General features: G+C 38.2%; 1 protein-coding gene across 1 annotated transcript in view; it reads right to left on the reverse strand.

Annotated features, from left to right (window-relative positions):
* Nucleotides 1-2,775: 2,775 nt before the first annotated feature.
* The window catches only part of LOC139144936 (carbonic anhydrase 2-like), a 13,309-nt gene continuing 2,793 nt past the window's right edge, over nt 2,776-13,291 (reverse strand). The window contains exons 2-8 of the mRNA XM_070715770.1: nt 10,470-10,517; nt 9,871-10,032; nt 8,036-8,187; nt 7,094-7,186; nt 6,514-6,580; nt 5,763-5,920; nt 2,776-4,055 (exon numbers count right to left, since the gene is read on the reverse strand). Coding sequence (XP_070571871.1) covers nt 3,951-4,055; nt 5,763-5,920; nt 6,514-6,580; nt 7,094-7,186; nt 8,036-8,187; nt 9,871-10,032; nt 10,470-10,517 — 785 coding nt within the window. The 3' untranslated portion in view covers nt 2,776-3,950. The remainder of the gene's footprint in view (nt 4,056-5,762; nt 5,921-6,513; nt 6,581-7,093; nt 7,187-8,035; nt 8,188-9,870; nt 10,033-10,469; nt 10,518-13,291) is intronic.

Genomic DNA, 13,291 nt, shown 5'->3' on the forward strand with positions numbered 1-13,291 from the left:
AACACCGTGCAAGGATGGCGGCCATTTTTAATTGCAAATATCAGTAAATGGTACTAGGTAATTCGTTCCTCTGTTACCAAACTATGCACGGTAAACCCTGATCTTTATTATTGATTATGGTTGAAAATTTCAATAAGGAAAGTTTGAGCAAATTTAAAGTTTAAGGTTCCAAGACAAGAAATTGACCTTTTTAAGCTAATAATTCTCTAGTGGTTAATAAGTTCAGAACCCCCGTAAATTATATCTTTTCGGAAAGCCTAGACATAGGGGAACATTTTAGTTACCATAGTGTCACCATTATTTACATAAATATCACGTATCAGGTAATTTGCATAACCTTTCATAAATCGGTTTTACCTTTATTTTGTTTCAACGCTTTGAGATATGTGGCTGACATTTGTGTGAGTGAAAGCTGTCCTTAGGATCTTTCAAAGTGTGTCTTCTTAAACAATTTTTGACAGAAAAACTTCAGAGCGGTGAATTTAATCCTAGTTGATTTCTTTAAAATTATACAAAAAAGAACTAAGCAAAATATAAAAAATCTGAGACATGTTTTGGAAGAGATTTGTGACAGCTTGCATTCCACCAAGTTTGAGTAAGATATTTTGAAGTATTGAGACAAAACTGGGAAACCGATTTTTGAAAGGTTATGCAAATTACCTGTCACATGATAGTTATGTTAACAATGGTGACACTGTTGTTACTAAAATGTTTCCCTATATCTAGGCTTTAGAAAATGTATAATTTACGGGGGTTCTGAGCTTATTAACCAGGTCAATTGTTTGTCTGGAATCTTAAAAGACTTTTCACCGAAAAAAAACGCCGTTTACAGATCAAATCTGTATTAAAACATAACATAAAATGCTAACCTAAAGAATCAAGGATATTTTCCAAATCGATTAGAAAAGTTAGGAAGACAGTACGGAGGGCAAGCGCAACCAAGTGACTTACGGTTGTCAATGTGTTTCATTTTCTATATTCACATTTCCCCTTTTGCGTACGGTCAATTCGTATTCCTATTAACTGTTCTAGTGACGCAATGCTTTGGTCTATCTTGGAGGAGTGAAACCGGCAAATACTTGAACGTGAAATAAATAGTAAAATAATCATCCTTAGCAGGCAGTTGATTAATTTCACCGCGGCTAAAACCACTAGACATCGACTTAGGCTGAGTTTACAAATAACGATTTTTTTTGGGGGGGGGGGGGCTGGAGAAATCGCGATTGAAATCTATTTTTTCAGATGCTCCCCTCAATCACAGCTGCCAAGCCCACCCATTCACTAATGAACGAAGTGTGTCCTTTGTACAAAGCAAGAACGGTTAGAATACTGCTTTGTTTTTTGAAATCCATCTTTTATATCTTCTCGACGCAAGAAAAATAAAATCGCAGAGACAAATGAGTTCCAGGTCATCGTCTTACCTTTTACTTCAATTGTCATTTTGTTGGTCTGGGATTTCTCCAATCAAAACGCTGGAGACATCCTAGATTACCGTTTTATGCACCGCTTAGTCGCCTTGGGCCATCGTGTTCAGTATCTTCAGCTCTCCGCTGACAGGGTAAGTATATATCAGGAAATTTGTCGTTTCCCCTGGGATTGTATAGCATTTCGAAGTAAAGGGAAACTTCTCTCTGTACGCCACACTAAGGGAAGGATAAAAACCCCCCTCTTGGCACAATTTCCACGGAAAGTTTTGGATTTACCGGGGGCACTTTGGAATCCACGACTTTTACAGAAATTCAGGAATTCTGCGTTTCGATGTGACTTTTAAGGAAGTAAGCGGCACACAGTCTATGTAGCCGACAATGGGATGCAAATGATATGCGGCAAAGGTCTCCTCGACTAACTTTCAGCTGATCTACCACTACTTAGCCCTCAGAATAGAAATTTAGCTGTTTAAGGTTTCCTGGGCTTTAATGTTTTACAAAGGTAGTCTTGCAAACTATTCAGAGAGCCGCTTTAATCCGAGGTATGGGCAGTCTGTTGGAAGGACGTTCTGCAACGAGTAACAAAATTGAAGTATGCGCGTAACTGATATTTCAGTCAAGACTTCACAAAATGTACTTGCCTTGCTGTTGCCTGGTTGTCGTTAATCACCAGCAAATGTATTACAAGTCTAAAAATAGCAAGTGGCATAATTTGGTGACATACTTTACCCATAAACCAATTAAAGTTCGATTTATTTCTCGGAAGAGATCCATCTCGTTCTATGGATGCAGCTGCATTTGATCGGGATAAATTATGAAGCCTTTTTTCCATCCATAAACGTTTAATTTCGGTGGTCACGTGGGGCAATAAATACGCAGGACATAATAGAATAGCTTGGTGAAACATCGTGTCATGTTTATTATTTATACCGTACTGGAACCAGAGACAAAACAAAAGCCCGACCATATGGAATTCCTCTATAGATGAATAGTGTCAGAGATGCATTACACAGAGTGTGTTTAATTCTGTACTACATCAGTTATAGCGTGAATGGAACAAATGCTGTGATGCATGCATGATTGAAAGTGTCTGTCTCAACACGGAACAATAATATCTATGGTGACTGGGGCAGATTTGGTGAGAACAAGCTGTCGAACGGGCGATCTGCTCGTTTGTCTGATATCACTAGTATGGCCGAGATTTTTGTTGCCTTGTAGCACGATTTTTGTTTTTTTTTCTGGTTGCTTGATAAGTCGACGGGCGTGGCACTTGGTTGAATTGGAACAAATGCATTCTTTCAAGCCGACATGACTCCTGACAATGTGTTTTGTATAAAGTAACGGGGGGTACGAAATAATAGAAACTAAACAATCGATATGCAGCGGGGGTTTTCCTTAAAATGAGTGATTTCCTCTCCGGTTTCGATTGAATTCGTTCGAAACGTTTTTATCAGCATCTACAGTGGCGTACAGGTAATTCAAAGTCGAGTTTGAATGACTGACTAAGCATGTGTTGTTCTCTGTCGGGTCACGTCATGTCGCAAAATCTAAAATATGGTTGTATTCTACAGGAGCTACTGTTGAGAAAGAGTTCGTACACATCATTGAAAGGTACTAATACAACACAGGCATCGCCACGACAGAAAGGATGTTTATAAACTGAGAAAAATTTGCAAGACCTAATGATTTGATGATATCCGATGACGTAAACGAGTTACATAAAACTATGACAAGTTAATATAATTAGACCGAAAAACAAAACTGCTGACAGAAATATAACGCTAAATTAAAAGAATTGGACAAGTAATAAAAACAGCTTATGACAAGCACTTTGCTGGATTCATAACATACATCAATCATGAGTATCTTTTCCATCTGAACACATCAAGAAGTGCAAATTTCGCGTCCCGACTAAGGCTTTGTAGCATAGGTTTACGTCACACTATCATCGCCCTCTATGACAAAATATATATCGCGTGTCAATAATTGAGACGTGCAAGTCTTAATACACTCAATCACAGTCCCTCTATTCTAGAGGGACTGTGACTCAATGAAACCCAATGAGGCCAACCACTGATTACAACAAGATTTTTACACATAACGGATACGATAGTGCTGTGTCCACAATGATGTCACATACATGGTGTTTATATAATTCACCGTGACATCATCGCTGTCGACTGGAAAAGCCTCAAAGGGGTTGAAAAAACAACAGTGGTGTCAATAGTGCGAATCAAAATAATTGACAATCTCTTTGAAAACAGTAAGATGTGACTTGTACAAGAAATAGTTCTCCCTCAAAAATCATCATGATTGACAACTTTGAGCTACACAACATTCCTTGACAAGAGAGAAAAAAGAGGGAAATTCTTCTGGAACGGTTTTATTTCACTGATAAAACTCCATTGGCTAATAAATGGTAAATCTTATCTCAGATCATGATCATTGAAACCCTAACCCACATTATTGCCAGGCCACGAATTTATATATTCCTCTGCTCGGCGGATGATATTGTGATTCGGCCTACTTGACCAGATACACAACGCGGTCGTTCACAGGTTGGGTCGGGCGGAAGTTGTCAACCATTGGCTTTCCGTCGCTGAAAAGGAGGGTGCGGAACGCGTCGATCTGAAATAAGTACAATTCACATTTTTAGTATAATATGTGATAGCGAGGGCATGACCACGATTGGTTGCCAGCGGCAGAGATGGTGGTCATGATGCGGGAGACGAAGACAAGTGTACCATCAATAGTACCTGCCCGAGGGCAGGTAACACTTTGCTAGCTTGTCCTCTTTATAATATGCCATTAAATTAATCACTCTCTACAGCATGGAAGTATCCGAACTGTTTTGAAGAATGTGATCACAGCAGATATAAGTACTGCTGCCATAAACAGCTTTATTAACCGATTGCTGCATCTGAATTTTATTGATCAATGATTTATAAAACCAGAGACAGTGTTGTCTGTAGCTAGTCTTGTGTACTTACTGTTTAAATACACGGCTTTTAATACTAAAATGTCGTCAATTTGACGCAAAGTTCTCTCCGAGTACCTTCTCAAGCTACATGCAAATGATACAAGACAATTTTTAAGAGCAAAAACAAAACGCAGTATGCCAAAACGTGGCAGCGGGTTATATTGGTGCTGACTTGACAGTCTAACTTCAGCATCGTAATGGTCATGGTAGTACAGCGACCAAAAACGCCTTTGTGTTTCCTCCCTTTCCAAAATGTGTACAAAATCGCCATTTATTCAAAGCTCACGTCACAAAAGACTATGACTGGTATGGCAAAAACTTGTACCCAGCAACACATATGGCAAAATCTCAAGTCTCTATTCCATCATACTCCAACATAGTCTCATCACACAATGGCGTTGTAGAGCGACGTCTATGGTGCTCTAAGAAACACACGACATCCAAGGAAACTGTTACCTCTCTATTAATTGAACAACATCGCTAGATAATAACATTTTTCATGATTATTGTATTTTAAATTTTGAATAGACTTTTGAATTGTGTTGCATGTCTCTGATTATTATAAGTCGAAAGTCATCGGAGAAAGACTATTCATGTTGTCATGGAAGTTTTTTCAGTTTTTTGACATTTCCATGAGTGACACACTTGTCGACCTTTTGTTACTGGAATGACTGGAGGACAAAGTGCAGAAGGGGAAGAGTCTTATACACAAACAGGCTTTATGTTTGAATGAATACTGGGTAGAGAGAACAATGTCATTTACTGTATCTACATGTATGTGACCAAATTAACATGAATGGCTGTCAACGTCATCAACCACTGCCAGAACTATGATTAATGAATGTAGAACTGTTATGATCACCAGTTCAGTTTTGATGGCATTCAATCAATTGTGTATATCAGTCTTGTGTTGTGATATAACAACGCCATGCCATCGGAAAACGTGTTGTGAAGGAATCATTCTCGTTATATTGTTTAAAACAGCTGGAAGACTTGAGAAAGATGGCGAAAAATCGTGACATACTTACTCTGTTTTTGAAAGCGTGTAATCGGAACCATACATATTTTTATTTGTCTGACTGTACGTTGCGTACATGTAATCTTACGTACATTTCCCACAGAAATTCCTACCCCTATCGCTTTAAAGCGGTGGAAACGTTATGGCTGGTCTAGATCGACGCTCACGGGGATGAGAAAATAACTGTTTCCCCTGACTTGGCATGAGTTTTCAAATATGACACCAAGTATATTCTGATATATGGCGTATGTGTCTTTGTCACACTTGGGTACCTGTTGTAGTTGTTCCCGTGCAACTGAGAGAACTCTTCAACTGACTGCTTCTAATGTGTTCATACCTGTTTCTGGGATATCTCGACTCTCTCCTGCATTATGGTCCAAATTACAGTCTCGTAACAAGATGGCGTTGTAAAGGAGCCTCGGTAGTGAGCATAGTATTCCATGTCTTTGGGCAAAAAGTCTTGAACTTGAAGTTCCTCAAGACTGATTGTGACACCTGAAAAAATCCCCATCGAAAGTCTAGTATAAGTATCGCATGTTTAAATATTGACTCACGAAAAAGACAGAGTCTGTGGTTGAAAGCACAGAGTCGCTGTATTTTTTACTTTTACAGTCCCATGAAATTCTAAAAACTCGATGTATGATGATGGAACTAAATTTAGTGGGAATTTTAAACAAAGGGCGTTCAATATGATCCCGCTCTCATGAGCCATAGTTTACGCACATAGGATCTATGGCCAGAGATTGTTTATAGAGGAGTCACAAGCTTACAAGTACATTTATATCGCCACACAGTTTTTCGACTGACTGAAAGATATTGGCTTGTGAGAGCAATCTTGGGTTACAGCTGTGGGAGCGCTCTCACAAGACAGGATTTTCAGTCAAATAAATAAATAAATAAATAAATAAATAAATAAATAAATAAATAATAAATATACTCGCAGTATTTGTCTGTTCTGTCTTAGGTGTTGGCTTGCGTTCAGCAACAACTTATACAACGAAAAATGTGTAAAATCTTAAATACCAAAGTAGCTTTCGAGGTAGAGAGATGAAAACAACTATCCATTTTCAGAGCAATGCCTGGCTTACCTGTATTTGTGATGTTGGCGAGAGCGTCAACTATTGGTACGTATGCTGGGTTGTCCTCTTCGCCAATCTAAAATAAAACAGCAGGAAAAATGGCATAGTAAACATAGTATACTGTTATTAAAGAAAACGAAGTAATTTGCAAGTCCTCTCTGTGAGGGTGTAAAAACTGTCGGTAAATATCAGTTATTTTCCATTATATTAGTAAATGTCAATAAATATTTAATAGTTAATGGTGAAAATACGCTTTTGAAGAGTTTTGTGCTGTCCCCTGGTCATGCATATTTACAAATATGCATACATGCACTCACTGCAGCAGAATGACAACCACACATGCGCACTTGTAGACCAAGTGGTAATATTGGTGTGTTTTGTTCATCATACATATATTTCAAGAGAAATTCTCAAACACGTCAGTGGAGAGCATTTGGAAAACTGAGTAGGGGTGCTGATAGCTTTCGTTTTCGAAAAACTGAAACATCAAACTTTTCAATCGGACAAAAAATCCTTAAGACTGTTTCAACGACCTCCGTCGGGCGTACAGCCGTGGTTACTATTCAAGCAACGGGAAGCAGGAACTTACGGTGATGAGAACCGATATGACAGCGATAGCATCAGCCTCAGTTTTTGCTGCGTCGTAACTCTCGTAATCCATATCGTACAGGACGAAGTGGTTCTACAAAAAAACCAGAATAGACAGAGGAAATCAGTGAACCTTGTTGAAACCACTGCCCTCACACGGACACAAATGATGAGAATGGAGTGGAGCGAAGTTAGATTCTTTGTTGCGATCTGCTTCTTGCGACGACCAAAGTTCTCGTTCCCCCAGGGTGTACTCCAAATACTTTTATGCGGGAGTGTGCCACCAGAGTTGAAAACCTAAACCCATGTATACTGCAAAAATTGACCCACTGTTAGGGATTTCTCTATACACTGGGGGAAAATTGCTGATATTTGGTACATATCAGCAAAAGATATTTTCTTTTGTTATCAACCCATAGTTTTTTGAATTAAGTGTTTATTCATATTTAGGGATTTTCGTTTGAAAAAATGACCCATTCTAGAGGCTTGAAGCTCACTAGCACATATCCGCACACCTTTTTATAGGCGTAAATCTCATTACGAGTATCCTAGTGCTCCTTAAAATGCCCTTTTCCAAACTTAAATCTATGAGACATGCTTAGTAAACGATTCCTTTCTGAAACAAAAATGAAAACCTCGATTCATTGCATCTTTCAACATGTAAACTGATATTTTACTCGATAAGAACAACTGTCACCATTCCACTGACTTTTAGCATTTACAATTAGCCTATGGGTGTAATTACACTAATTGTGGCACTTCCCATTACACCACCATTACACTGCAGGGCGTCAACACCCCCTCCCCGTTTACGGAATCACCCACTGTCCCAAGAGTATGCAATTGCCTTACGGTAAGGTCTTGCTGTTTCCTTTCGAAATCGACAGCCACTCTTGGAACCGTCATTCGTGTTCACAAAAACGAAACGATCGATTAACCTTACCTCCGCCGCCTCCTGTTTGCCGTCGACAGTATGTTCGGATCCTTTATCGTTGGTGCTTCCCCAGTGCCAGTGGAACTGTTGCAGCCTATATTTTTCACCTGGTAAACCTGACCCACTGAACTCATACGTCCCACCATCGATGTCGACTTGAGCTGAGGGAAAAAATGTACATATTCATTTAAAACGACTTGTGCTAGTCTAAATTAAAACAGTATGTGTGCAAGTTTATACACACTTGTTGTTTTGACTTTGTTGTTGTGGAAAAAAACGGATGCTGGAAAGACACGGCATTTGATCTTTCTTGCAGAACTGGAGAGGGCGCACTTGGTTTGTAAATACCGTTATTGGGCAACTTAAATGCAGCATCTGAAAGAAACCTGGACTTCTGCGGTACACCTTCGTTATGTGTTCTGAGAAGTAATAGCGAAATTTAAGAAAAACGAAAATGCAGAGAATATTCTCATGCATTGTTTATCTCAATTTTAAGTGCCCGCTTAGCTTAAAGTACTAGTACCACTTTAACATTTCTCTTATATTTCTAAAATGGTAGACAGTATGCGAGACATTGAAGGGATAATGATGCATTTTATTTTCCTTCTTTTCCATCCTAAAGTATGTCGAAGTAAGAAAAAAACAGCCTGGCCAAAGCGACGCACTGGACATAATGTGCTACCGTGACGTTACTACTTTTGGCAAATGAATTTCACTCAGGACTAGAATTCATAAGTGAACAACATCACCAGACACGTTAAAATTACTTCGAAAATGTCCATGCGACTACAAAAGGGTCCATTTTACGTTAGGTATTGTCAGACTTGAGTTTAGTTCCTATCCTACTCGATATTTAGCGTTGGGACACCTTTGAAGTCAGAGACACCTTAGAGGTCTTATCACACGTTGCTACACACATGCGGGCTGTATTAGAAAGATAAACATCGGAGTGTTTCGGCATATTTCTGACCGTTCTCGAATAACAAAAATAAAGCGCAAGAAAATACATCAAAGGTCACAGTCCTTCCTGCAGTCTTCTAAATAATTATTAAGTAACGTTAATAGTAGGACGGAACACATTTGAAGCACACGTTTAGGATTTTCTACATTTTTCTAATACCATAGGGTACATGGTGTCATACCCTTTGACACTGACGTAATGAAAGACCTGCTCGTTACTTCAGTAACATCCGGAAAGCATATGTTACTCTTGTGTGGGTGGTTGGGGATGAGGGTCATGATGTGCCTGGATGTCACAGTAGATAAGAAACAAAACGTTGTGCTTTTTCTCTAGATCCAGCTTGCATTTATATTGCTATTACCCGTACTTAACATTTAAACTTGCACTCCGCAGTACTGATCTTCCATCAACAACACCCATTTCTCAATGCAGCAATAAGATGTGAAATGTCTTGCTTAAGGGCATACGCATCTTGAACTCACCCCCTCCGATTGTGTAAAATATTTAGGTGTTATTTTAAGTAAACACATTTCTTTGTTGCTTCCGAACGTTGCCAATTCGTGTTGTTTTTTTTGTTTTGTTTTTTTCCCTCTGTTTTTTCTCTCTACCGGGGGGGGGGGGTCATGTAGTGCCAATGTCCATCATGGTTATAAAATTATGCACCTTTGTTTGTATAAAGTCACATAAAATAAAACAAAGAAGCAACATCAAACCAACTTCTCCTTTAAAAACATTGCCTTGCACTTTTTTGCATCGCACATGGAAATTACACACCTTGTTGTAAATTATGGAAAGCTTGGATCTCGAAAATAAAGTATCTTCAGCTTCTTATGATAGAAGTAGGAAAACGAGGCTAGAAAGCATGTCGGGCTCTCCAACTTACCGCTGTGACCATTATTGGTGATCGTGAATGATCCGTCGGTCAGAGTATACTCGAAAGGCCCGAAGGACTCGCGTGCATCTTTAGTGTCATCAAGTACGACGTCAATCGGTGATTGGTGGTCTCCAGCACACGTAGTGTCGATTTCTGGCCAATATTCTGGACCTAGTTGTGCGTTCATATATCATAATAAACATGATATGCATATGTACAGGGGCAATAGGTTCCATGTTGCGAAAGTATGACCAAGTTCATGAGTCATCAGGCGTCACAAAGTGGCATAAAAATACTTTCAATCAAACTTGTACGATTTTTAACGTATTTTACGTATTATGATTTTAATGGGGTTTTTTAATTAAAAAGTACCGAACAATGTTTAAGAGGATATGCTAATCTTTGCAATTCGTAAATTATGACTGGTATCGGTGTCGATAAACGTAATGAACGTTCTTCCGTTTTGCATCAGGATGTAAAATCTATCTATCTATGTATCTATGTATCTATCTATCTATTGTCTATCTATCTATCTATCTATGTATCTATGTATCTATCTATCTATTGTCTATCTATCTATCTATCTATAGTTACATATAGATTCTTACCTGTGTCACCTTCATATGACCATACTGCTCCGTAGGTTCTTTTCACGCCTATTTTAAAACAAATAAACAGATAAATAAATAAATAAATAAATAGATAAAGAAACGCATTAATAAATAAATAGATAAAGAAACGCATTAATTAATTATTCATTAAGTAATTAAGTAGTTTCTGGCTGTCTCGAGTGATTATAGTTTTAATTTGAGACCATCGCATTTATCGAATCTCCCTGAGCAAGCGCTGTGACTCTTGTATCACTTAATATTACAGATTACAGAGAGCACGGTAGCCAACATGCAGTGTGCCGGTTTGCGGACTGTTTTTCTTCGAAGAACCGAGTCGTTTCTCGAATGCACTCGTCAAACAATCAAGCAATTTACCGATTACAAGCATTTCACAAAGAAATATACTTGTCCGAAATTTCGAATAATCGAGTTTGAGTTGCTCGCCATTTTTAGGTATACCTATTGAATTCAGAGACTTAAACCTTTGCTCATTTTAATTATGAAATCAACAATGAAAAATCAAGGGTTACCGCACGAATGTTTGTACTACGGAACCAAATTACTTTAAAATTACCACTATTTGAAATTCACAAAATAGCCGCCATCTCTGTGTTATATCTATGGGGAAAACTTAAAATTTTCGGCTTTTTTTAATCAAATTGTTGCTACTCTCTTAGCTTTTAAATGAGCCTCACAAGTGGTGGACCAAACAGAATTGTAAAAGTTTGAGAGTCCAAATATCTGTCCCCGAGGCGTATTCTACCTAAAGTCAATTGTTTGATTTTTGAAATGACTAGTAATCAGACGTCTGTCTTTCGTATCAATTTACACTTCACTTTCAAAAACTCATTTTAGCTGGTGATGGTGAATGCTCAAGTTTCTTTTCGGTTTTTCCGTCACCAGGGACAGCTTTGATTCCTGGACAATTAATTTCGACCTCTGACTCATGTTTTATCAGCACCAGCCTTTGTTCAATTGGATCTTACCTATTGAAAATTGTTTACACTATAACACTTTAAAAACCTTAACTGACAAGAAAATAGGATAATACAGTTAGTCTACTTTTAGAACTAAAGTGATTCCGTCAATCATATGTGATTCGCTATACTTCATATCGTGGAAGGGAGGGGACATTTTATGCAAATTTACGAACTATAAATTATCCTCTTATCCTAAATATGAAACTAGGCCTTTTGATTGCACACGCCCATAATGTAAAGTTCCAACTCGACTTAACCGAATTATAAGCCTAGGATTGTCAAAACATTGAAACATTGAAAACATTCAGGTCGAATCTCTCTCTGGTAGAAAACGGGGTGGGAAGGGGGGGGGCAAGGGAGGGAGCCGTGTTGGAGATCACGTCTCAGCGGTACCTACGCAGGTTGTTACGTTTTGGATGTACAGAAAACCGCCTCTCAGAAAGTCGAATCTCTTTTACCCGTTTCAAACAGACACTAAACCAGTAAGTATAAAACAAGAGTATTTTTAGCTCGTAAAGTTGATGGCGGATTACTGAGTTGGCTGTCCATGCCGAATGGTGAAGTGCTAACTTAGCTTTGTTAGCTCTTAAGGTAGATTGCGCCTCGGGGACAGACATTCGGACTCTCAAACTTTTACAATTCTGTTCTGATATACCACATGTGGGGGTTCATTTTAAAGCTCTTGGTGAAAGAAACTTTTCACCGGCTTAGTTTTTCGAGATTCGAAATTTTTCATTTTTCTCCATAGAGTTAACACAGGGATGGCGGCCATTTTGAATTTCTAATATCGATAAATCTTGGGTATATTTGTTTCTCTAGTACCAAAATTTGCGCGGTGACCCCCTATTTTTATTCTTGATTTTGAAAGAGGATGATTGAAAGATTCCTTGAGGTTAGTTAGAGCAAAAGTTTAAGTCTTTTACTTTCGAGGTGCATACTACCTTAACTGGTAAATAGTGTTGATTTAAAATGTCTTGACATAAATTAATGATGAAGTAAAAAAATTAATTGCCATAGACGGACACTAGGCTAAAAAGGTGGTTGTTTTCTGCTCAGCGCGCTTTTTAACTGTATTTCCGCGCTTTTTACCTGTTTTCTACGGAACAGAGGTCGACGATGGAGGAAATGAAATATTCAAGTCGCATGGCAGTGTGCAGATTACAAACCATCTCTTCCCTCAGCATTCAATAATCTGAATTCAATACAATTTTAGTAGCGTTAACTGTTAAATATGTTATTAATATTAACTGTTAAAGGCATCAGTTGGCACCAGATTGTCTCATCAGAAAATTTACCTAGCTACTAGAATACAATTTTTAATGGAAAACAAAAGGCTATCACACCTCGATAATCCTCTTACAGACTAGAACAAAGGCAATCCCAGGGATCGCTAAAAGGCTTTTAAATATGTATCTGGAAAGTAGAAAGACTGACCGGAAATAATACAAAATCTAAACAAAACATTCCGTCGTCGCCTCACTTTTGGAAAGACTGTATGACCAGAAACAATTATTTTTATTGTTTTTGCCATGTAAGGCGTCAAAAAGATTAACAATTTTGAAATGAACACATTGAAGCTTCAAAATTGCGCATTTCAAAAAAGCCTATAAGATAGTTTGGCGGCAATACACCAGATGGTTTGGGGAGTTGAGTTCTGCCGTCAGGTGTCGTTACATTATTATATTTAGTATTGTAATCTTTCAATTTACCGGTCTATTTTTTATAGACCTGATAGTACACATTATAATGATTAATATTATGAGTCCTTATTTCTCTCGACATATATTGTTTAGCTAGTAGCTGTTCTTACACAGTGTCGAGCATTAAGCATTTACATTG

Source organism: Ptychodera flava, chromosome 12 (assembly GCF_041260155.1).
Source record: "Ptychodera flava strain L36383 chromosome 12, AS_Pfla_20210202, whole genome shotgun sequence".
NCBI lineage: Eukaryota > Metazoa > Hemichordata > Enteropneusta > Ptychoderidae > Ptychodera > Ptychodera flava.